General features: G+C 44.3%; 1 protein-coding gene across 2 annotated transcripts; it reads left to right on the forward strand.

Moving 5' to 3' along the window:
• The first annotated feature begins 5294 nt into the window (after positions 1 to 5294).
• ATP6V0C (ATPase H+ transporting V0 subunit c) lies at positions 5295 to 25218 on the forward strand. Of its 2 annotated transcripts, none has more exons than XM_077274673.1 (3): positions 5295 to 5617; positions 23852 to 24035; positions 24209 to 25218. In XM_077274673.1, the coding sequence occupies exons 1-3, from the start codon at positions 5533 to 5535 to the stop codon at positions 24411 to 24413; spliced, it is 474 nt and encodes a 157-aa protein (XP_077130788.1). In that variant the 5' UTR covers positions 5295 to 5532; the 3' UTR covers positions 24414 to 25218. The 2 variants fall into 2 exon arrangements, with proteins under 2 accessions (XP_077130788.1, XP_077130789.1); XM_077274674.1 differs by lacking the exon at positions 5295 to 5617 and adding an exon at positions 15659 to 15704.
• The last annotated feature ends 1142 nt before the right edge of the window (positions 25219 to 26360 follow it).

Below are 26360 nucleotides of genomic sequence, written 5' to 3' on the forward strand. Positions count from 1 at the left end.
TGGTCATGTGACTGACAGCTGCCGGATTCCTATATGGTACATTTGTTGCTCTTGTAGTTTGTCAGCTTATTAATCAGATTTTTATTTTTGAAGGATAATACCAGACTTGTGTGTGTTTTAGGGCGAGTTTCGTGTGTCAAGTTGTGTGTGTTGAGTTGCGTGTAGCGACATGCATGTAGCGACTTTTGTGAGATGAGTTTTGTGTGGCGACATGCATGTAGCAACTTTTTGTGTGTCGAGTTGCATGTGACAGGTTGGTGTAGCAAGTTGTGTGCAGCAAGTTTTGCGCATGGCGAGTTTTGTGCGTGGCGAGTTTTATGTGTGGTGCCTTTTGAGTATGTGCAAGTTTTGTGTGAGGCAACTTTTGCATGTGTTGCAACTTTTGTGCATGTGGCAATTTTTCCGCGTGTGCAAGTTTTGCGTGTGGCGAGTTTTCCATGAGGTGAGTTTTGCACGTGTGGCGAGTTTTGCATGTGGAGAGTTTTGCGCGTGGCGAGTTTTGAGCGGCGACTTTTGTGTTTCAACTTTTATGTGGTGAGGTTGGTGTATGTGTGGTGAAATGTGCGCTGAGGGTGGTATATGTGTTCGAGCACGTGGTAGTGTGTGGCGCATTTTGTGTGTGTGTTCATATCCCTGTGGTGGTGTGGTGATTATCCCATGTCAGGGCCCCACCTTAGCAACTGTACAGTATATACTCTTTGGCGCCATCACTCTCATTCTTTAAGTCCCCCTTGTTCACATCTGGCAGCTGTTAATTTGCCTCCAACACTTTTCCTTTAATTTTTTCCCCATTATGTAGATAGGGGCAAAATTGTTTGGTGAATTGGAAGGCGCGGGGTTAATATTTCACCTCACAACATAGCTTTGACGCTGTCAGGGTCCAGACGTGAGACTGTGCAAAATTTTGTGCCTGTAGCTGCGACGCCTCCAACACTTTTGCTTTCACTTTTTCCCCATTATGTAGATAGGGGCAAAATTGTTTGGTGAATTGGAAAGCGCGGGGTTAAAATTTCACCTCACAACATAGCCTATGACGCTCTCGGGGTCCAGACGTGTGACTGTGCAAAATTTTGTGGCTGTAGCTGCGACGGTTCAGATGCCAATCCCGGACATACACACACACACATACATACACACATTCAGCTTTATATATTAGATTATGCTTACTTATATAGCAGATTCATACTCCGCTGTGCTTTACAGATATTGTCATTGCTGTCCCCATTGGGGATCACAATCTAAATTCCCTTTTAGTATGTATTTAGAGTGTGGGAGGAAATCGGAGACCCCAGAGGAAACCCAAACAAACATGGATTTACCCTCTATCAGATCTCTTTTAGCACTTGCTGCTTGATCAATGGCACGAGACAATGGTTCTTCCATCCCCATTTTATACATCCAAGGTCCATCTGCATAACAATGGCCTCTTGGAAATCTTTCCACAGATTCCTTTGTAATTCTGTGAGGTCAGGGGTAGGGTTCAAGCCTAGTTGGGAAACTTTATCCAAGGATTGATGGGAGGCTATAAGTTTTGGGACATTTTCCTAGTTTCCGCTTGCACACTGAATGGTTCTAAATTATCTGGGCCTGACACACAAGTCTATTTCGTGTACCTTTGTTGATAGATTTAAGGTTAGCATGGTTGGACTGATCCAGTCTCTGACAAGGAAGGATTTGATTTTCTGGATTGCATAAAGTTTTACTTAGCAGCAGTCCAAACACGAATATTAGACTCAAAGGAAAAACTGGATGCAAATCATGCAAGCCATCGATACAAAAACCCCAACTACCCTTCTGTGGACACAACACACCACAGACCTCTCCGAATTCTTTGTTATTGCCATATATTATGCCAAAGTAGCCCCATATCTATCTGAAATGATTGGCGATATTGTACACATGTACAGTGCTGGAATCTCTCTAGCAGTCCTATAGGCAATGATTGGAGATATTGTGCACATGTGCTGTACTGGTATCACTCCAGCAGTCCTATAGACAGGTACAGAATAGGGCTGAAAATCATCCCTGGAATTTGAAATCACACAGGCCCGTGCTGTCCCCGTCCCCAAGCACCATATTACCCTGGATGGAGGAAAGCAAGATTTACTACAAGACCAGTATTTCTAATGATACCTGTGGCCTGCTGGGGCAAGTGATGGAGTCAGCGACTTTGTGCTCCATCACAACTCTTAACAGTATAGGTGTCTTGAGAACACAAATTCTGCTAACAACGTAGCAGACAAGGCAGCCCATGACCAGACAGGCCCTTCTGGCATTTGCCGAATTGCCAGTTGGCCAGTCCGACCCTGCTTACAGACAATGATTGGAGATATTGTACACATGTGCTGTACTGGTATCTCTCCAGCAGTTCTATAGACATTGATTGGAGATATCGTACACATGTGCTGTACTGGTATCTCTCCAGCGGTCCTATAGACATTGATTGGATTATTGTACACGTGTTGTACTGGTATCTCTCCAGCAGTCCTATAGACATTGATTGGAGATATTGTATGACCCGATCCCTTCCCACTTCATCCCAAACCTCGCCACAGTCTTCATCCCAACCCTAACCCATCTCTTCAACCTATCACTAACAACTGGTGTTTTCCCCTCAAGCTTTAAACATGCCTCAATCACGCCTATCCTCAAAAAGCCCTCTCTTGACCCATCCTCGGTATCTAGCTATCGCCCTATATCACTTCTCCCTTATGCCTCAAAACGACTGGAACAACACGTCCATCTTGAACTGTCCTCCCATCTATCTTCCTGCTCCCTCTTCAACCACTTACAATCAGGCTTCCGGTCACACCACTCCACTGAAACTGCCATAACTAAGGTCACCAATGACCTATTAACCGCCAAGAGCAAGCGACCCTACTCTGTCCTCCTCCTCCTGGACCTGTCCTCTGCCTTTGACACAGTGGACCATTCCCTATTACTACAGACCCGCTCATCCCTTGGCATCACAGACTTGGCCCTATCCTGGATCTCATCATACCTAACTGACCGAACATTCAGCGTCTCCCATTCACACACCACCTCCTCACCTCGCCCCCTGTCGGAGTCCCGCAAGGTTCAGTGCTAGGGCCCCTGCTCTTCTCCATTTACACCTTTGGCCTGGGACAGCTCATAGAATCTCATGGCTTTCAGTATCACCTCTATGCTGATGACACACAGATCTACATCTCTGGACCAGATATCACCTCCCTACTAACCAGAATCCCTCAATGTCTGTCCACTATTTCATCCTTCTTTTCCGCTAGATTTCTAAAACGTAACATGGACAAAACAGAATTCTTTGTCTTTCCCCCATCTCACGCGACCCCCCCAACGAACCTATCCATTACAGTAAATGGCTGTCCACTCTCCCCAGTCCCACAAGCTTGCTGTCTCGGGGTAATCCTTGATGCTGATCTCTCCTTCAAACCGCATATCCAAGCCCTTTCCACTTCCTGCCGCCTTCAACTCAAAAATATTTCACAGATCCGTACATTCCTAAACCAAGAATCTGCAAAAACCCTAGTCCATGTCCTCATCATCTCCAACCTCGACTACTGTAACCTCCTGCTCTGTGGCCTCCCCTCTAACACTCTCAAACCCCTCCAAATCTATTCTAAACTCTGCTGCCCGACTAATCCACCTGTCCCCCCGCTATTCCCCGGCCTCTCCCCTCTGTCAATCCCTTCACTGGCTCCCCATTACCCAGAGACTCCAGTACAAAAGCCTAACCAAGACATACAAAGCCATCCACCTGTCTCCTCCATACATCTGTGACCTCGTCTCCCGGTACTTACCTACACGCAACCTCCGATCCTCACAAGATCTCCTTCTCTACTCCCCTCTTATCTCCTCTCCTTACAATCGCATACAAGATTTCTCTCGCGCATCCCCCCTACTCTGGAACCCTCTACCACAACACATCAGACTCTCACCTACCATCGAAACCTTCAAAAAGAACCTGAAGACCCACCTCTTCCGACAAGCCTACAACCTGCAGTAACCACCGATCCACCAAACCGCTGCACGACCAGCTCTATCCTCACCTACTGTATCCTCACCCATCCCTTGTAGATTGTGAGCCTTCGCGGGCAGGGTCCTCTCTCCTACTGTACCAGTTGTGACTTGTATTGTTCAAGATTATTGTACCTGTTTTTATTATGTATACCCCTCCTCACATGTAAAGCGCCATGGAATAAATGGCGCTATAATAATAATATATTGTACATGTGCTGTACTGGTATCTCTCCAGCAGTCCTGTAGACAATGAATGTAGCGCGGTGGTGCGCATGTTGCTGTACTCATCTTTCATATATGAGACTGTGGTGTTAGAGTCAGGATACTGGCGGCCCCCGGACACCATGGTCCATAATCAGCCTTACCCTTCTTCTAAGATCCTATAATGTAGCCAGACTCATAGGGCAGATTCACGAGGCGGATTTTGTTACAGAAATTTCTGCGCCCTTCATCTGAAAGAAAATTACTGCCAAAACCTCCCCATTCTGCCATGAATCTGCCACGTCGAGAGCTCAGCTAAATCCTCGGGGGCAGTCCGACAAGCTTGTGGACTGTTACCAATGGCAACATGCAGAATTATGAATGCAGCTCCGGAGTATAACACCCACTGCTAAAGGGGGGAATTCATGGAGGGGTACGTTGGCTTTTCTGCGATCGCGCCTACCTATGGCGGTAAAACCTCCGCGCACCGTGTACCTGCGACACAATGTGATCACCCTACTGCCAGCAGGTCAGAGATGTAACACGGCCATTTGTATAATGGTCCTTTCTGTAAGGTTTCTGACTTTTGCCATTCTGTAGTGTCTGCCATCTTGTCTCTGACACAAACCTCGCTCCCCTTACTTTATCTAACTTATTCCTGTCACTTTTATAGTTTAACTAATATTGTTTGTAATAAAAGACAGAAAAAACACCTCGTCCTTTCACGTCACTCATCCGCAGCCAGCCCTGACAGAACCGGCTCTACCTCACACCGTGACACTATTCTAATGAGCGCTGACTGACGCACCTTGTGCTACACCCCGCTCGGACCGTACCAAGTACTACCACTATCGATAATGAAAACCCACTATTACGGACTCATTTATAACATAAAATATTCCGTTATAAAGTAACTAGCATAACGAGATAAATTTTTATCATTATAATGGACGAATTGACTGTATTTCTATGCCTGTAGCTTTTACTCCCCCCTTCTCTGTCGAGAAATGGTTTGGTCCGGCAAAGGGCGGGATCGAGGGAAAAAAAAAAGCAGGAGCCTTGGGAAGCGCCGCGTCACGTGACGCGCAGCCGGCCGCCATTTTGTGCTGCGGTGAGGTATTTAGAGCAGTGAGCGGCGCTTTAGCTCTTCCAGTGTGAGAGCCGCAGCGTCTGTGGTGACAGCCCCGCTCCCCTCCTTCCTTCCGTAGCTCCGTGTCTCCAGCACGTCCCTTTTCCCCCCTCGGTTTCTCTGTTTTCTCCCCTTTGTTTTTGGCTTGTCACGGTCTGAGGAGACGTCTCGTACCCGCCGCAGCCATGTCTTCAACCGACTCCGGCTCAGCTCCTGAGTACTCCGCCTTCTTCGCGGTGATGGGCGCCTCGTCTGCCATGGTGTTCAGCGGTGAGATGTTTGTGTAACGTTTGTCAGTAATGGCGGCCGGGTATCCCCCCGCCATAGCGCTGTATTACACGGGGGTCCGCTCCTTACCCCGCTATCATGTGACCGGCTCCATCCTGCCATCTTTTCCATCCGCTCCTTCCTCGGTCACACTTCGGTTATTTCCGGCTTCTCAGCCGAACCGACTCGGGTGGTTCCCATCCCCCCCCCCCCCCCTTCTCTGCTCATTCATCTGATCGGATTTAGGGGGCGATCATTGATCTCTAGTATTGGAGAGGGGGTGATGGGTGGCAGTGACGTCACTCGGGTGATTCCAGCAGCTGCTGAGGTCACATGACTGCAGAGGGAAGAATGGCTGGATGGGGAGGGGTCGGTCAATGCTGGGCACCAGGACTGGGGTGGGGGAGATCGCAATGGATTCGTGGTTTTTCTTATGCAAACCTTAAAAAAATATATATTTTTTTTCTGATGTCATGTTCATAGGGTAATAGTGCAACTGTACTAATTATGCAGAGGTCTCCGCCTCCAGTCCGGGGATACAAGGTGTATATTTACTTGTCAGATTGACTTCTGAGCAAGAAAATAGCTTCTCCTGCCTATATATAGCTCTGTATCTATAATACAGCTATTGTATCTAGCACTGGGTCTCCTTAAAGAGATCCGGATGGAATATGGAGATTTGAAGGCACTTCTTTTTTTTTTTTTTTCCTCCCTGTAAATTTGGGGCCAAACAACTTTTGCAATTTGGTTTCATTTTAAATATCTTGCACAGTTTACTTTCTATAACCTTTGGGTTGCACTGCTGCGAATTGGTTACCTGAGAATCTGGCAGTGAACTTTTTTGACAGTGATACTTTTCTGTCTTATGACCACATGAAAGTTGAATGGACAAACACGATAAACCTATAACTAGTAAATGGTGTGACATTTTTATTGAAGCCCAATGATTTTTTTGTAGCTATATTTACATATAATTGAGTGAAATGCTCACCAGAGAGGAACCACTTAAGTTTTGCTAAGATGAGTGTATCTGATGGTCATATGCCTATTGTGTGGCTCATGGACCAGCACAAGTCAATTGTGAGGAGTTGACACAAACCAATGGCCCACATGTGAAGAAAAAAAACCTGCAACCTGCCCAACTGAGTTTTCAGATTGGACTCCTGCTAAACCGGCATCAGGGGCTTATCTACAGCATTCTGTAATGCTGTAGATAAGCCCCCCATATGTATCCTGAAAGATAAGATAAACAGGTTAGATTATACTTACCCAGGGGCGGTCCGGTCTGATGGGCGTCTTGCTCCAGGTCCAGCACCTCCCATCTTCATGCGATCACTTCCTCTTGTATTCACGATCCGGCGCAGGTGTACTGTCTGCCCTGTTGAGGGCAGAGCAAAGTGCTGCAGTGCGCAGGCGCCGGGCCTCTGACCTTTCCCAGCGCCTGCGCACTGCAGTACTTTGCTCTGCCCTCAACAGGACAAAGTACGCCGGAGCCGCGGCAGGAAGAGGACGTCATCGTATGAAGCTAGGAGGCGCTGGACCGTGACACCCATCGGACCGGACCGCCCCTGGGTGAGAATAATATAACCTGTTTCTTACCTTTCAGGTTACAGTGGGGGCTTATCTACAGCATTACAGAATTCTGTAGATAAGCCCCTGATGCCGGTGGCCTTAGCTCATATACTATTTTTGGGGTGACAGATTCCCTTTAATGGCCTTTAATTTTTTTTTTTTTACTGTTGCAGTTAATAACCAACTGTATTTGGCCTGTTAGATATCAACACTATTGTAGAAATAAGCAGATGAGTGCTTAACATTTCAGGAAGGAAAGCTGGCCTTGACCTGAAGGAAAGGTTTCATGGAGATGAGTATGCAGACCAGATCTCCTCCAGAAGGAAGGCTCTCATTAGCCAAACACATACATCTATAGATACTGTTTTGGGCTTCTTGCACCTCAGTGATACAGTACATAGTATTGCTGGGTGAGGGGTGACACCTCCATAATGACTATCCGACTGCTGACTGTTTTGAATAATGGGTACTCCGTTTGGAGGAACTAAACCTCCATACTGCCCATCAGTACCCTTCTCTACCAGGCCTGACTGCTGTGACTCCTGTCCTGAGCAGTCTCATAACCAAAAATAAGGTAAGTAACTTTGGTTGGGATTCTGTGGCCACCTGGGCATTCCGACCGAAGCCACATCTGTGCTGCAGAGATGTAACCGGCCTTGGGCAGATGCCAAACTTTAGGCTTCATTCTGGGGGGGGGGTATTTGCCCTTTATATAGAGCTAGGCACTTTCTGATTTGTTTGAGGGTCAGTCTCTAAAAATCTCTGGTTTTGTTAATTTGAGTGCTTTCCTTTTGGAGAAGAGCTCTTGCATACTATTCCCATGAAGCTAGGTCTGTTATCAATCCGTACCCTGAGCTGTATCACAAAGCGGTTTTCTTTTCTGGAGTGCATATAAACCAAACCAACCACCCATCTGAATGTAGCGGTCTTGGGGGTTCTAGGTTTCTCAGACATCTTGGCTGCTAACAGTACCCTTCTCTGTACTAGTAAAGGGGGTAAAAACAGTTCTTCACAAGCTTTTTTTTATTTTTTTATCCTCCTGGAGAGCAGCTAATTTGCATTTTCTGCATACCTATTCCTTAATCTCTACAAATTTCAACTCCATCTATGCAGCTACCAGTTTCTGGGCAATCTACTTGACAAAAGCTCAAACAAGACTTCTAACCCAGCTTTTCCAGACTCCAGCATGAGTTGTGCTTTGATGTGCATCTTATATTTACATGTCGAGGGAACAAATGTGCCTACGGGAGCTGCTGTGGTGGCCATCTTGGTTGAAGTCTAGCTTTCTTGGATGTATTTGATGAATGGCAGCAATTTTTAAACTGCTTGAAAGGACTGAAGGTCCAGTGTTTGCTGGTGGTCGTGTTTGATCTGTATTTGTATCGATATACATAAGGCTGTAGTAGCAGATGGGCTTCTGCTGCCCAGTGCAGCGTTTCTGTGGCTGCTGATGTGGAGCAGAATGTCTGTGCTGTGGTCACCATGACCTGAGCTGCTGATGTATTGAGGCCTGGTATGTGGCATGTTATCACCAAGGCATGTATGAGGATATGTGCTGTTCCTAGAACTGCTGACCTTTGCACTGTTGTATAGCTGTTACTGCCAAATCAAGGGCAAGGGTTTCATCTTGTTTACTGGTCCTCTTATACATAAAATGGTGACTGTTCCTTTAGACCTACAAGCGTGTGGGATGTAGGCCCTTGCGGATATTCCTGTGGCTGTATCAGCATGTGACCTTCATGAGGGTTGTTGCATTATCAGCAGCGTCTTCTCAGGTTCTTCCTCCTCTGCATTGTTGTGGGAGACTGTCTATCCATTTCTGGCCTGGTCCTTGCTGTACCTTAATCTGCCATAGAATCTGCTGCTAGTTATCGGGGAAGGTATGAAAACCTAGGTTCTCTGTGCTGACAGATGGTGTTATCACATCCCTCCTTCCCCCGGATACTGCTCACATTAACACTTTGCAAATTGATGTGGATGATGAGGTTCCTCACGAAGCGTGCGCCTGCAACATCTATCACCTCAGCGTTTCTTAACCGATCTGTAGATACTGAATTTCAACACAATTGATGCAATTGTGTACTTTTGTTTGCTAAAATGGGAAATGAAACCTGTGTAAGCTACTGTGGGAGTTGGTATGGCATTGCACAAATGACAAGTGCCTGATGTCAGTGCAACATAATGGCAGAATGATGTGTAGCTGCAAGGTACATTCCTACTGGATACCATCGAGCTGCTGATCTTGTGTGCTAATAGTGGGCTCCTTTAGCAAAAGCATCATGCTGATAATAAAAATAATAATAATCTTTATATAGCACTAACATATTACGCAGCGCTTTACAGGTTGCATACATTATCATCGCTGTCCCCTGTTAGGGAATTTAGATTGTGAGCCCCATCAGTAGGTCTTTGGAATGTGGGAGGAAACCAGAGTACCCAAAGGAAACCCACGCAAACACTGAGAGAACATACAAACTCTTTGCAGATATTGTCCTTGGTGGGGTTTGAACCCAGGACTCCAGTGCTGCAAGGCTGCTGTGCTAACCACTGTGCCACCGTGCTGCCCACATAATGGTAATACATATTTGTCCCTAATGACAAAAGTAAGACGGGGCATGTCAGTGAAAAATAATTTGTTTGTGCAAGCTTCTTTCCAGCCCTTTATTCATGGTTGCCGCTTGATATCTTGTGTTATACAGAGGCCATCCTCTATGCAGTGCTGTCGAATGGCCCTGGATGTGGCTTTGCTTCTTGGAACACAGGGTTTACCTGCTCAGATCTCTTTTTGGAAAAACTGCCCAACAAACGATCAAATTGTGCCTTCCCTAGTGGAAAACTGCATGGTCTCTGCTGAGGGGAGAGGAAAGGGCCTTTTTGACATGTTATATCACCAATCTGTACTTGTTTCATGCAACATGTTGAACAGGCCTCATTTAAGAACGCTTGTTTTGGATTTTTAATTACATTTTTAAATGTACACTAGTTGACAAGTCAAAAATATGCTTGAATGTCTTGTAGAATGTAGTGGTTGTGGCCCATGGCAGTGCATGCTGTTTACAAGGGTGGACTGAATGCCAACGAATATCTATATATCTATCTCATAACTGACAGTTTACTTAACCCCTTAGCGACTGCCAATATGTCTTTTTAATGACCTGAGATGAGACTAGCATCCCCATGCAGGTGACAATCCAGCAGTTGTCAGCAGTACACTATAGTGGACAACTTGCTTCATCAGTGTTGGCACTGTCCTTATCTGTTTATCTCCTTAGATGCTGCTGTCAATAATGACTATATCATTATGTGGGGGCTCCCTCTTTATCCCAATCAGCACCGTGAGATCATGATTTTACCTGATGTTTATCATGGCAATTCATGGCCTAATAGCAGCCTTGGAGTCTCCGGGCTATAGCGGCCCTTCAGACGTTGGCGACATTTAGGTGGTGGAAATAAACTTCGTTCTGGTCATGCAACTTTGCATTCATTCCTGAAAATCACCTGAAGGGTTAATAAACTACCCGACAGTAGTTTTCAAAATGTCAAGGGGTGCTGTTTTTAAAATATCACTTTAGGAGGTTTTCCAATATATAGGATCCCCGGTCACTTCAAACTGAATAGGTTCTTCAAAAACATACATTTTTAAAAAATTTCCCTGAGAAAATGAGAAATTACTGCTACTTTAAGCCTCCTAAAGGCTAACAAAATAAAATAACTTACAAATGGTGCTGATGTAAAGCAAACATGAGGGAAATGTTTAATGCTTTTGGGTGGTAGGACTCTAGGTTTAAAGGAATAATCATTCAAAGTTTGAAAGTTGCTTTTTTTTCAACCTAAATTTACCATTATCATAAATTATAATGTGCCCCGAAAAAACAATCTCATTCACTGGGATTTGTTGACACTCGTGTTACTACCACATAGTGACTGCGCCAAATTTTTTAAATCTGACCAGTGTAACAATGGGGTTAAAGAACATGGCCTTTTTTGGTGACCAGTAAAACTTGTTTGTTTTTTTTTTTGTTTTTTTAAGAGCGTCATTCCCATTTATTAGATGCTCCCAGGTGTTAATGTTTTAAAGGTGTTAAAACTTGTTCAAATGTTCCAGTATACCAACAGTGGAAAACCCATAGGTAATGGTGACCTTGTCTGGTCTGTGTAAATTGAGGTGTTTCTTCAATTTGAAAAAAACTTGCCGGGAAATGAGCACAAAAGTTTCACGTTCTAGAGACAAAGATGGCAGGCAATCTGAAAACTGCTGCATGTGCTAAAGGGAGTGTTCCCTTTTCAGGATATCCTGGTCACCAGGTGTGGTTTAAAAAAAAAAAAAAAAAAAGATATATAGATATATTCTAAAACCTCTTTACTTGCCCCCCCAGGTCCACTGCCAAGACTCTACTGCAGCTTTTGGTTTCTTCTATTGGCTGCAGCACTAATGTCATATTGACAGCAATGCTGCTAATCACTGAGCTTTTCCATGCTGATGGAACACTTTGCTTAAAGCTGCTGGTTTCACTGGGTGCGACTCTGTGGTGCCAATAGTGGACATTGAGAGCAGCAGTGTGAAGACTCAGTGCTGGGGATGGTGAGAATTGATGGCTTTAAACTGCCGGGGGACCAAGATCTTCTGAAAGGAGAGCTAATTGGGTTAAGATCCCACAATGATTTTTTTTCCACCGTGCATTTGTGCAAAAAAGTGATTTACAGATGCTGCGACGTGGCTGGGATTTATATAAATGCTGCAGAGCCTGACCTGTAGTGTGATTTTTGAAATCTGAAATGTCAATTTCTCTTCCTGTAAATGTTTGTGGATTTTTCATTTAGACTTTGAATTGGACAAGGAAAGCTGCAGATAAAAACCCACATTTCTGCTGCAGAAACTAAATCCATGTAATCTGCAGTTTTATAAGGCCAAGTAATGGGAAGCTTCCAACACAACAGTTTTATTTGAAACATGTCATAAAAAATGTGTAAATGCATCAAAAAAGCACTAATAACTTAATTTGGATAATTGATGCAAAATACAAACAGAATTTACAGCACCAAATGTTAGCTGAACCCACCATTATCTACTGATTTGTCTGTGTAGGAGCCCCTATAGTGGGAATTTAAGCAGGACATGCATATTAGATAGCAGTCTGACAAACAATGCTGTGGCCTGCAGCTTTCTCAGCCATCTCTCCCATATGCAGGAGCCCTTGGCCCTGCCTTATGGCCCCGTCTCACTTAGCGACGCTAAAGCGATCCCGACAACGATACGACCTGTCAGGGATCGTTGCTGCGTCGCTATGTGGTCGCTGGTGAGATGTCAAACAGTGAGATCTTCCAACGATCGCTGCTGCGATCTCACTGTTTGACATCTCACCAGCGACCTGTAGCGACCTGTACAACGATGTCACATGGGAGCTCTTATGACGATTCAGTGTCTGAGTCGTCAACGAGGTCGTTGGTAAGGTGTCAAACACAGCGATGTGTGCTACCCAGCGGGACCTCAACGATCAAAAAAAGGTCCAGGCCATTCCGACACGACCAGCGATCTCACAGCAGGGGCCTGGTCGCTGCTATGTGTCAAACATAGCGAGATCGCTACTGAGGTCGCTGTTGCGTCACCAAACTTGTGACTCAGCAGCGATCTCGCTAGCGATCTCGCTTAGTGAGACGGGGGCTTTACTGTGCTTTCCATGAGAACCCCCACCAACAAATCTGACTTTATCTCCTGGAGAACAAAGTGATTGGCAGTCTATCAGCCATGTTGAATTGACATCCTCCCCTGACAGTCAGACTGCTCCCACATAAACACTAGTATTGGCCATACCCATCACTATATGCAGCTTGTATTATGCTAGTCTAATGTGTATTGGGGGCTTTAGCCTGAAGATTGGTGTGGTCATATGCCACCTTTCAGAATCAAGACTTTAAGGGAAGAGCCACTATTTCTAATCCTCTTCGCTAATTGGTGTTGTCCTATTGTGGGAGGTAGATAAGGTTTGGCAAAATAACACTTGAGGTGTTTGTATAGCAGCAGTTCAGGGTTATTTCTGTTTAGGCTTTGTATGCTTGGCTTGTAGCTGTTTCTCTTCATACCCATGTCTCAGTATTTGCCCAGATTGTCTGCAAATTGTACTTTAACTTTGCAGTCATTCACACAGCAGTGAAAACTAAAACTTCCTGCAAAAGTAGGCATTTTTCCTCAAACTGCTGAAACATTGACAGATGAGTATCAATAAGGATCTTGCTGCAAACAGGAACTCAGCCTTGGCGTTTGACCCTTCACAAAGCTACTGATGTGACCTCTTAACAGATTTACGTTTTCAGCAGACTTCATTCACACCCGGATATAATTCCAGAGTATAAATTGAGTGTTCTAGTTTCGAAAAAAACACCTTCAGGTGCTTTTTTTATTTTTTATTATAGAAATGTTATTTTATGCACCCTCCCCTGGTCCAGTGCGGAGTTTCTGTTGCTGCCCCTGGTCTGTAAGGGTAGGTGCACACTGTCAGTAATTGGCAGCATGTTGGACGTAGCACATGTCTGCTGCGTCCAAAGCGCTGCCATCTATTGGACCAAGGTGAATCCGCATGAGTTAATTGAACCGTGCAGATGTGTACAATACACTGTACAGGTGAAATTTATCTTGTGGAGACTTGCTGCATGTCTGTCTCTGCAGGTGATCTGCAGGTGTCTGTGGATGCATAGTGGACATGGGATTTCTTGAAATCCCATCCACTATGCTGTAACATGTAGATGCTGCGGGTTGGACAACCTGCATCGTTTACTGACCTGTGCACCTCCCCGAAGTGTCAGCAGTAGTGTTGAGCATTCCGATACCACAAGTATCGGGTATCGGCCGATATTTGCTGTATCGGAATTCCGATACCGAGATCCGATACTTTTGTGGTATCGGTATCGAAACAACATTAATGTGTAAAATAAAGAATTAAAATAAAAAATATTGCTATACTCACCTCTCCGACGCAGCCTGGACCTCACCGAGGGAACCGGCAGCGTTGTTTGCTTAAAATTCGCGCTTTAACTTCCTTACGTGAAGTCCCGGCTTGTGATTGGTCGCGTGCCGCCCATGTGGCCGCGACGCGACCAATCACAGCAAGCCGTGACGTAATTTCAGGTCCTTCAGGATTTTAAAATTACGTTCCGGCTTTGTGATTGGTCGCGTCGCGGTCACATGGGTGACGCGACCAATCACAAGCCGTGACGTCACGGGAGGCTGGACACGCGCGCATTTTAAAATGCGCGCGTGTCCTGCCTCCCGTGACGTCCCGGCTTGTGATTGGTCGCGTCACCCATGTGACCGCGACGCGACCAATCACAAAGCCGGAACGTAATTTTAAAATCCTGAAGGACCTGAAATTACGTCACGGCTTGCTGTGATTGGTCGCGTCGCGGCCACATGGGCGGCACGCGACCAATCACAAGCCGGGACTTCACGTAAGGAAGTTAAAGCGCGAATTTTAAGCAAACAACGCTGCCGGTTCCCTCGGTGAGGTCCAGGCTGCGTCGGAGAGGTGAGTATAGCAATATTTTTTATTTTAATTCTTTATTTTACACATTAATATGGTTCCCAGGGCCTGAAGGAGAGTTTCCTCTCCTTCAGACCCTGGGAACCATCAGAATACCGTCCGATACATGAGTCCCATTGACTTGTATTGGTATCGGGTATCGGTATCGGATTAGATCCGATACTTTGCCGGTATCGGCCGATACTTTCCGATACCGATACTTTCAAGTATCGGACAGTATCGCTCAACACTAGTCAGCAGCGCTGACATATTGACAGTGCTGCAGCACGATCTGTGATCTTGCTCCAAAGGAAGCTTGGTGATGGACCTAGGGAAAGATAAAGCAGGGTTATGAACTTTTTACATTTTTGGGAGCATTGCTCAGTGTTAATGTAAATTTAATATAGCTGCAGTGATATTCTTGTCTCAAAGTCTAACCCAACTTTATTACGAACGTACAGGATTGATTTTTGCCATGGTGACTGTTAGTGTTAATCGGTTTGCTGGGTCAGTAGGGCATCATGTACTTGTGGTCCTGCCAGTGGCTATTAAAGGGAATCTGTCACCTACTTTTTCCTATATAAGCTGCAGCCACTGCCATCAGGGGCTTATCTACAGCATTCTGTAGCCTGAAAGATAAGAAAAACAAGTTAGATTATACTCAACTGGGGTGTGGTCTGGTCCGATGGGCGTTGTGGTCCAGGTCCGCCTCCTCCCATGTTCATGCGATGACATCCTCTTCCTTGCTTCCTATCACGTCTCCTGCTTAGTTCTCTATCTGCCCTGTTGAGGACAGGGCAAAGTACTGCAGTGTGCAGGTGCCAGGAAAGGTCTGAGAAGCCCAGCGCCTGCACACTGCAGTACTTTGCTCTGTCCTCAACAGGGCCGATAGAGTACACCTGTGCAGGAGCCACGACAGGAAGCAAGGAAGAGGATGTCATCGCATGAACATGGGAGGCGCTGGACCCAGACCATGACACCCATCGCATCGGACTGCCCCCCAGGTGAGTATAATTAACTTGTTTTTCTTACCTTTCAGGATACATGGGAGGAGGGGTGGGCTTATCTACAGCAATACAGAACGCTGTAGATAAGCCCCTGATGGTGGTGGCTGCAGCTGATATACGAAAAAGTAGGTGACAGATTCCCTTTAAGGTAACACTTTCAGAGACTTCAAGGAAACCAGTCATTAAATTTATGCTGCTTGAATCTATCCAGCTGCATGATTACAGCCAAGTGTCTTTTACTTTGAATTCCTGGAGCATTTCAAAGTAAAGGTGCTTTGAAAAAACAGCCAAGTACTACAGGCAGAGACCAGACTAGGCCAATACGGTCAGTTGCTGGGGTTTCTCCCCATGACCACATGGAATGGTTAACAATCAACTGGAGAGGGGAGAAGCTGGCCAGAAATCATATTGGACTAGTCTGTCCCCAAACCCAACCCCCCATAATCGGCTTTTCAAATAATTTTTCTTCAGCATTTCAGAGTAAAATACGGCCCATGGACACATACCCTTATTTATGCTTTCTGTATATAGCACAATCATATTCTGCAGCTCTTTAGACATTAACATCTGTGAGTCCCACTGGCGTCCATCTAAATTCCCAATCGGTAAGTCTTTGGTATGTGGGAGGAAAACTAAAGATCCTGGAGGAAACGCACATAATCCTTGCAGATGTTGTCCTTGGTGAGATTTGAACCCAGGACCCAATCACTGCAAAGCTACTGGGCCGTACTAGACTTCAAGGACAGATCTAATTGCTGGTGGTTATGTGATTTATAAAATAGGACAAAATGAAATAAACATGCTTTGAGTCGTTCCCTAGGTTGGGGGCAGAGGATACAGCCACTTGTTGATACTTTAAACAGAATATGCTGCAGTCAATAAGTTTCAGGCTGAGCAGGTTTCTTCTAGTATTCTTCTGCATCAAAATGAAGTCCATGACCTTGAATGTACATTGAGCTAGCCACCTTATTCTAGAAGTCATGCAAATGTGATCAGGTTTTTTTCTTTAACAGAATAAATGATAAATCATTGGGGGCATGACTACTGCTGTATTTTTCATGCATGTTGGCTGCCACTGGTGCAGATGTGGCAGTTCATCACTTGTTAATGACAAGCGGGTATCAGGGCTGAAAAGCCAGTTACTGGTTGTATGACTGACGACAAGTTATTTTGGCATCTGAAGGTTTATCTCCCATATACATGAGTATAGTGCAGTTTTCATATGGCTCATCACTTCAGGTACAATAGTTACTAAAGTTTAATGTTCTCATAACTGTTAACCTTGTGGTACAATGAAATAGATTATGTTGTTGGCACATGATCTGGTCAGTACTTGGAAGATCAAATGCTATTCTGCAGAGTGAGCTGCAGCTTTCACATGACTCCTGAATTGGTGGAGTGCGATGGACTAGAACGACTTTCATTGTAGAAGCTCTGTGCCTCCTCAGCTGTTGTATGCTTGTTTGTACTTTTTCACAATTATGGTATTGGAGGAAGTTGCTCACTATTAATGTGTTAACCTATTTCCAGAAGCTTTCTTGAATCATAATGGTATTATATCAATATTCAGTGGGGTCCAAATCACAATACCCTTAATCTGCTGCCTTTCCAATGTTTACGTTGGGGCTTTCTTCCTGTGCAGTATAGTTGTAGCAGCTCTGCTGTGCATTACAGCCTTGTCCCATTCACTGCTGTTAGGCACGCAGCCCTGCAGATCAGCTACGGTACATAGTGGGACCCTGATTATCTGATAGTGAATGCTGCTTGACTTCAAAAAATCCCACTAAAGCCAAAGTTAAGATATATACACATGTGACACTTTTTTTTTTTTTTTTTGACTGCAGACAAATGAATGGCTACCTGCAAAGCCGAAAACCATTAGTGCGCCGGTGCACTATGTCCCGGAACACAGCGAAATACTTCCCGGACATAGTGTGCCGGCGCATGCTCACTAATGTTTTTCGGCTTTGCCCACAGTTGGGCAAAGCATACTGCGCGTGCGCAAGGCAAGATTGATTTGTGCACACATTAACTAGGGAGGAAAGCAAATCAATATCAAGTCAATTTCGTGGCCAGTGGGGGGAAAAAGGGGTTAATAAAAGACCTGAAAATGCCACCCATATGACCCAAAAAAGGACCCGCCAAATTCAGGTGACAGATTCACATTAATGCATCTGCACTCCATACACTGCTGATTGGTAACAAAGGGGCAATAACAAACATGCTGGAGTGCACTTTTAAAGGGAACCTGCCCCCCCCCAGGTGTTAGTAACTAAGAGCCACCTTGTGCAGTACTAATGCTGCATTCTGACAAGGTGGCTTTTAGTTGTTCCTGGCACTGCTGAAATACTCGTTTTTGAAATTTGCCCCTCATACCTTGAAATCGCCACAGGGGCAGGTCTTTCCCCCCCAATCCAGACACCTCACAGCTGTCACTCATGGCCTCTGCGTGCCAGGTGCCGCCTCTTCCTTCATTAGCATCCCCAGCGCCTGCGCTGTAAGTTCGAAGGGCAGCACAACTGTGCATGCCCCCCCCAAAAAAAAACAGCGCAGGTGCCAGGAATGCTAATGAAGGAAGAGGAGGCAGCACGCAGAGGCCATGAGTGACTGCTGTGAGGCGTCTGGATTAGGGGGGAAAAACCTGCCCCATGGAGATTTCAAGGTATGAGGGACAAATTTCAAAAACTATTATTTCAGCAGTGCCAGGAGCAAGAACTAAAAGCCACCTTGTCAGAATGCAGCATTAGTGCTGCACAAGGTGGCTTTTAGTTACAAATGCCTGGGGGGTGGTGACAGGTTGCCTTTAAATCCAGCATGCTCTATGGGGTGCTGCCTTCACCCCGTGTTTGATCGGAGAAAGAATCAAAGTGTGATCTGATGCCTGCCTATGGTCTCACTGCTGGCTCAGGCATTTGCTTTTTTACAACCATACTTTACACTGTAGATCGATGTGATCAACCTGTCTGACAACCCCTAGCTCTTATGACAATGTTAAAATGCTTATATTAGTTTAACAAGTTCTAAACTTTTTTTGTGGTATTATCTGGAGTTCACAGCCTGTGCATGAATAGATGGCAGATCATACATGGTTTTGTGGAGTCCACCAGACTCTGAGCAGTAACTACTCCTCAGAGAGGCCTGATATAATGTACCGTATATTGAAAGATTGTTCGGCTAGTACAACTATTAAAGGAATCTGTCACCAGTTTTATGGCATTATCAGCTAAAAATATCACCTTTTTTTAAGCATCTGCGATGCATTCCCTACATCCTTATAGAACCCCCCTGACTCCCCTTGTATACTCACAAAAACATTTTTTAATGTGTCCCGCGCTGTATGTTAATTTCTGTCCTATCCGATAGGCGTGGTTTCGAGTCTCTACATCACATCCATCAGCTGTTGATCACCATTATAAATCATAGATAACGCCTCTTGCCATGTGACATCTCGTGCCTGCTCAAAAACATAGCTTTTTGTGCCTGCGCAGAGGCTTTGCCCTACTGCAGGCAAAGCCAAAAAACATAAGTGTGCATTTGCCGACACACTTGCTTCCGGCTCATGTACCAGAACTACGTTTGCCAGTGCATGCACTCATGTTTTTCTGTTTTGCCCATAGTTGGGCAAAGCATACTGTGCAGGTGCAAAATCCATGCATTCTGGTCTACATGAAGTGGAAGTGGGTGCAACAGATGTGAATCTGGCCTTGCCAAATGAAGAGGGCCATTGCTTAAGACTAGAACTTTTTTTTTTTTTTGCGTGAAATGTATGTTGCCAAACTGATATGGGATGTCTGGACTCCGTGAGGTTGTGGAAAGGATGGAGCATTTAGAATTCAGGTTCTCCCAGGTGGATTGTTTATAGCAGCAAAAAAGTATTGTCGGCACATGGCCCTGTACAGACATGTGCTGCAGATCTGAGACTGTATGGACATGGAACAGTTGACCAACTTGTGTTACATGACTTATCAGCGCCTGCTAAAGAGCCCCAACGGGCTGAAAACCACATGTCTACACGTCTTAATCCAGCATTGGCTTTGGAGTGACGCAGCTGGTTTCTATGCTGCCATGAACTATAATAAAGCTGCTGGTGGTTAAGGGTATGCACACACGTTGCTGATTTCCTGCGGATCCGCAGCGTTTTTTCAGCATAGAAACGCCGCAGATCTGCAAGTGATTTACAGTACAATGGAAAAAAAATGCTGTGCCAATGGTGCAGAAAATTCCACACAGAAAACAGTGGATTAAAAGGACCATGTCAATTCTTTGTGCGGATCTGCAGCATTTCTGCACCCATTCCATAATAGAAATCCGCAGGGGTAAAAACACATGAAATTTGCACAGAATCTGCTCAAAATGTACCTACAAAACGCACAGATTTTGACCTGCGTTTTCGGCCAAGAGATGCAGAATCTTCACAGAAAATTCCACAGGCAAATCCGCAACGTGTGCACATAGCCTAAGACTATGGACTTTATAATGTTGGAAAGCTTGGAGGTGAAGCAAAAGTTTCCACTTGGAAATGCTTCTGTGCATCTGATTATCCTGTACAAGGAGCTGAGACAATTCTGTGGTTTTGATGTCCTGCCCACACAAGGGCTCATATAGCAATGTCACTAGTTTATGGCCCTACTGGACCTCATTCTTCACACTGAATAGAGGTTTTCTGTTTGAATCAAACTAAAGAAAATTACTTCTAGAGGAAAACTGAACGCTTGTGGATGTCTATGGCTGTATGAGGGAGCTATAGGAATGCTCTGTACAGGACCTGCATACATCTCTGCTACAGATTTTCCACGAAATCACGTAAATGTGAGAAGTTCCTGTTTCTTTGGAATCTCTGCATATGGTTATTGTAATGATGTTGACATGATGGTTTCATTACTGGTTTATAACCAGAAACCAAACTTGATAACCTTCCTTCTTCTGGCCTCCAGATACTATATAGGTTCTATAAATTGGTCAAAATTAAAGATGGTTCATGTCACGCTTTAGAATCTGTGTGGATGTAATGTTAGTTAGGGGGTTTCCCAGTGAAAACAAGTGACCCCCTGATAGCTTTTTGTTGTCTGGCCACTGGGACAGACACCAATCAGCTGAGGGATGTTTCATCCCAGCTACAAAACAGAGGCAGGTTAGACTTTGACCATTGCTCTATTATCTGTGGGGCTGAAGGAAAAAGCTGAGCCAAGAGCTCAAATCCCCAATGGGAGCAAGTGGAATGGAACCACAGTGCACATGTTCTACTGCTGCTCCACCAGGGATACAAGTTCCCTGTTCTGGTGGTAACTGTAAGGGTAAGATCACACAGGGCGTTTTTGTTGCTTTTTTTTATGATTTTCAGCTGCTTTTTACAGTACCAGCAAAGCCTATGAGATTTCTGAAATCTCATGCACACATTGGTTTTTTGTGACCAGTATCTTGGGCTTTCCTGCATTTTTTGGACATAGAGCATGTAGCTACTTTCAGCGTTTTTGCTGTTTTTTTTTTTTTTTTTTTTTTTTGTTTTTCACCCATTGACTTGAACGGGTGTTGAAAAAACACAGGTATCCTTATTTGCTGTGTTTTTACTGCTGAAAATTCAAGGACATTAGCATGGACAGAGAAAAACACAGAAAAATGCAACAAAAAACGCACCTAAACCTACGTTTGACACAGCTTCTTTCCTGACAAGACTATCAGATTTTGTTGCAGAAAAAGCAGCAAAAACACCCTGTGTGAACTTACCCAAGTCCCAGAAACTGAACCCCACCACCGATCAATAAGTTATTGCATATCCAACTGATAGGTGATAACTTGTTTTCCCAGACCACCTCTTCTAGGGTATGTGCACACGTCAGGAATTTATGCAGAAATTTCCTGAACAAAACCGGAGATTTTCTGCATAAAATCCGCACGTGGTTTTGTTGTGGTTTTGTCACATTTTTTCCGGAGCTTACTAATGCATTAAATAGCGGGAAATCTGTGATAAATCGGCAAAATTAATGAACATGCTGCGTATTTCTCAGCAATGCTTTTTTTATCGTGGAAAAATACGCAGCATGTGCACAAATTGTGGAATGCATTCAAAATGATGGGATGCTTAATGTATGCATTTTTTAGTTGTTTTGTCACGGAAAACTGTGAAACACGAAAAATCCAGAACGTGTGCACATACCCTTAACCCCTTCCCGACATGTGACGGTATAGTACGTCACATGTCGGGACCCCCGCTTTGATGTGCGCTCCGGCGGTGAGCGCACATCAAAGTCGCGACATGTCAGCTGTTTTTTACAGCTGACATGTGCGCGCAATAGCGGCGGGTGAAATCGCGATCACCCGCCGCTATTAACTAGTTAAATGCCGCTGTCAAACACAGACAGCGGCATTTAACTACCGCATCCGGCCGTGCGGCCGGATATGAGCGCATCGCCGACCCCCGTCACATGATCGGGGGTCGGCGATGAGTCAGGAAGGTAACCATAGAGGTCCTTGAGACCTCTATGGTTACTGATTGCCGGTGGCTGTGAGCGCCCCCCTGTGGTCGGCGCTCACAGCACACCTGCAAATCTGCTGTGTAGCAGCGATCTTATGATCACTGCTGCATAGCAGAGCCGATCGGGCTGTGCCTGCTTCTAGCCTCCCATGGAGGCTATAGAAGCATGGCAAAAGTAAAAAAAAAAAGTTTTTAAAAATGTGAAAAAAATAAAAAAAATATAAAAGTTTAAATCACCCCCCTTTCGCCCCAATCAAAATAAATCAATAAAAAAAACCCCCAACCTACACATATTTGGTATCGCCGCGTTCAGAATCGCCCGATCTATCAATAAAAAGAAAGCATTAACCTGATCGCTAAATGGCGTAATGAGAAAAAAATTCGGAACGCCAGATTTACGTTTTTTTGGTCGCCACGACATTGCATTAAAATGCAATAACGGGCGATCAAAAGAACGTATCTACACCAAAATGCTATCATTAAAAACGCCAGCTCGGCACGCAAAAAATAAGCGCTCACCTGACCCCAGATCACGAAAAATGGAGACGCTACGAGTATCGGAAAATGGCGCAATTTTGTTTTGTTTTGTTTTTTGCAAAGTTTGGAATTTTTTTTCACCACTTAGGTGAAAAATAACCTAGTCATGTTAGGTGTCTATGAACTCGTAGTGACCTGGAGAATCATAATGGCAGGTCAGTTTTAGCATTTAGTGAACCTAGCAAAAAAGCCAAGCAAAAAACAAGTGTGGGATTGCACTTTTTTTGCAATTTCACTGCACTTGGAATTTTTTTCCCGTTTTCTAGTACACTACATGCTAAAACCAATGATGTCGTTCAAAAGTACAACTCGTCCCGCAAAAAATAAGCCCTCACACGGCCAAATTGACGGAAAAATAAAAAAGTTATGGCTCTGGGAAGGAGGGGAGCGAAAAACGAAAACGGAAAAACGGAAAAAGCTCCGGGGGTGAAGGGGTTAATGTTGAGTTTATGTGCACGTTGTCTTATTTTCTGTGCACTGCATTAACTAGCCTTGTGGTTATATTGTGTACTAGACACGTATGGTCTGAAGCATTGTTTTCTGCAGTTGCCTATAATCTTAACAATTTGCTGTCTGAATTAGTTCAATGCTGAGGAGTGTGATCATAGTCTTGCAGTATGGTCATGTGAAATAATTGTGGTCACATTGCTGTCATGTGCATCATCCTTTCAAGTTACTCTGTAGTATTTCTGCCTTGCAGCTTAAGGTCATTGATAAGTTTTTATTGTGGTTATTGGCTCTGCACTCATTCATGCATTTTATTTGCTGCTCACTATAATTATGGATGCGGGAGATTTTCTAAATGTGAGCTTGCAGTAATAGATGGTAAAGTAGCTGCATTGGCTACAATCTGTAATGGGAAATGACAGGGTTATAGGTACTTAAGTTATTAATGTCCACCATTAAATGCCATTCTTGCAAAAAATAATGAGCAGCCATTTCCATCACCACTGTTGGTACAGTTTAATGAATCTATACTAGAACTTGTGTCCAGCACATATTGCAAACAATGACAGGTGCCCACTTGGTATACTGGATAATCTGACTTCCTGTAAATTATTTGCTTTAAAAAAAAAACTAAATGTTTTGACATGTTTGTTACTACTTTCTCTAATGTATTTTCTTTTGTTCACAGCATTGGGAGCTGCCTATGGCACAGCGAAGAGCGGCACAGGGATTGCAGCAATGTCGGTCATGCGGCCTGAGCTGATCATGAAATCAATCATTCCTGTGGTCATGGCGGGTATCATTGCCATTTATGGACTGGTAGTTGCAGTGCTTATTGCAAATTCTCTAACATCAGCTATCACATTATACAAGTAAGCAGCCTGGAGGGCATTCCTGCACTGATCATGAGGTGCATGCCACTGATCTATAAAATGGGGAGACTTTTCAAGTTGTGGTGGTGTCATGCCCACTTATATTTGTTCATTTACTAGACTTGTTTTGCTGTATAAATGAAAAATCACTAACTTTTTTTTTTCTTTTTTAGGAGCTTCTTACAACTAGGTGCTGGTTTGAGCGTAGGACTGAGCGGTCTTGCTGCTGGGTTTGCTATTGGCATTGTTGGAGATGCAGGCGTGCGGGGTACAGCACAACAACCTCGGCTATTTGTAGGCATGATCCTGATCCTCATTTTTGCTGAAGTCTTGGGTCTGTACGGTCTCATTGTGGCCCTGATTCTGTCCACAAAATAAAAAATTGATTTTCCACCCCGTTCCTTGACGTTCCAGAAAATCGCCACTTACAAATAATGGTTTTATCTCATGTGTACAGTCATCCTTCACCCGCCCCTGATTCAGTAGTTTCTCCTCCCTCCTTTACCCTGTAACTGCGCAATTGTAAGTTAGTGACTGTTGTGTGTAACCTTCTAGCTATACTCATCAAGAGGACTTCAGGGCAATATGGGGTCCTGATGCCAGTGTTGTGGGCAGGAAGCAGGCATCACTTCCACAATCCTCACCCAACAACCACCCTTTCCGCGTGCAGTGTTTTTTTTTTTTTTTTTTTTTCTTGCCTCCCATATTGACTCTGGATGTTTCCTAACAGAAGTATAATGTATAAATGATCTAGACTGTAATTTCCCAACTTCATTCAATGTTTTATTTATAAATACAAGAATCTTCATTGTTCATACTTTAAGATGAGAGCCAGCTGTTTCTTTCCTCTTGTAACTTTTCCCAGCCCCCTGTCCCTTTGCTGCATATATATATTTAATCTTTAGCTGTATATCTGTGTGGGGTTTCCTTGTAAGTGCTGAGAATTCCCTGGATGTAATTTGGTTCGAGATTGCTGTAATGTTCTGACATTGGAGTGAGGTCTAATATATATATATTTTGTTCTAGTTTTTTGTTTTAATTCACGAAAAAAAAAATGATTCCCGTCCGTGTTAACTGGTGACCAGAACAATATTTTAAAGCAAAACCTTGACGTATGGTACAGATGCACCTGCTGCTGGGCATCAGTGACACATTTCCAAATAAAACATCTCGATACACAAAAGCTGTCATTTTATTCACTGCTCCCAGATACAGGATAAATGCATGAAAATAACAAACATTGATTTATAAAGCTAGATGACCAAAAGACTAAGGTTTGTTGCAATGCCATCTTATCATTGGTGGATTTTGACCTAAGATTACCTCTGATCCTAAATATAGAGTTTGAGTCCGGTTTACACTGCATGATGTTGGCTCCTGTCCTACTGTGGACTCTGCTACATCAGCGATCCCTAAATTCTCAGGATCAGGGGTCAAAAGTTGTCATAAGTAATAACATATCCTAGAAAAATTCCAAAAAAGTTACAGGTTTCCCCTGGTTGCAGGTTCATTTTAATGCACATCAATAGTACTTCAGTCTACAGAGCTCTGCTGGAGTTTGACACAATCTGCTCTGAGCTACCTGTCATGTCAATAGCACTGCAGGCAGTCAGTGAGCTCCACAATGGTTGAGATGAGCAAACATGCTTAATAGCACCTGAGCATGATCAGATAAGACAAAGTGTCTTCTGTGTGCTCAAAGACTGTTTGTCACTGGTTGCATGTCTTGTGGCTGTTCAAAAGCTGCAACACATGCAGAGATTGCTTGTTAGTAATCCTTTGTATTGCAGCTGTTGGACAGCCACAAAACATCCAGCCATGGGGACTTGAATATAGTGTTTGAGCACACTGAAAATACTGTTGTACAAGAGCATGCTCAGCTAACACCTTATTGGAGCATGTTTGCTCATGTCTGCCATCAGCTCTAGTGCCAGAAGCATTGGATGCAACAGTGGAGACTTGGTGCTGATCCTGGGGAGGATGAAGAGGTCTTTTATTTCCATTTTCAGCTGCAGTTACAAAAAGTAAAGTCATATGTGCACACGTCAGGATTTCTTGCAGAAATTTTCCCTACAAAACCGACATTTCTGCCTGAAAACCGCATGTGTTTTTTTTTGTGTTTTTCATGCATTTTGACACGTTTTTGTGCGTTTTTTTTCCAAATGCATAGAATTGCAGAAAATCCACAAAATTAATGAACATGCTGCTTTTTTTTACCACGATGCGTTTTTTGCAGAAAAACGCACCATGTGCACAAAACATGCAGAATGCATTCTAAATGATAGGATGCATAATGTATGCATTTCTAATGAGTTTTTATAGCGT

Source organism: Ranitomeya variabilis, chromosome 7 (assembly GCF_051348905.1).
Source record: "Ranitomeya variabilis isolate aRanVar5 chromosome 7, aRanVar5.hap1, whole genome shotgun sequence".
Classification (NCBI taxonomy): Eukaryota; Metazoa; Chordata; class Amphibia; order Anura; family Dendrobatidae; genus Ranitomeya; species Ranitomeya variabilis.

Bases quoted from the DNA above. Each gene is read 5' to 3' on its own strand.
- ATP6V0C (XM_077274673.1), top strand. From the start codon at position 5,533: ATGTCTTCAACCGACTCCGGCTCAGCTCCTGAGTACTCCGCCTTCTTC. The intron at 5,618-23,851 runs GTGAGATGTTTG...TTTTGTTCACAG, and splicing joins GTCTGCCATGGTGTTCAGCG to CATTGGGAGCTGCCTATGGC. The intron at 24,036-24,208 runs GTAAGCAGCCTG...TTTCTTTTTTAG, and splicing joins TCAGCTATCACATTATACAA to GAGCTTCTTACAACTAGGTG.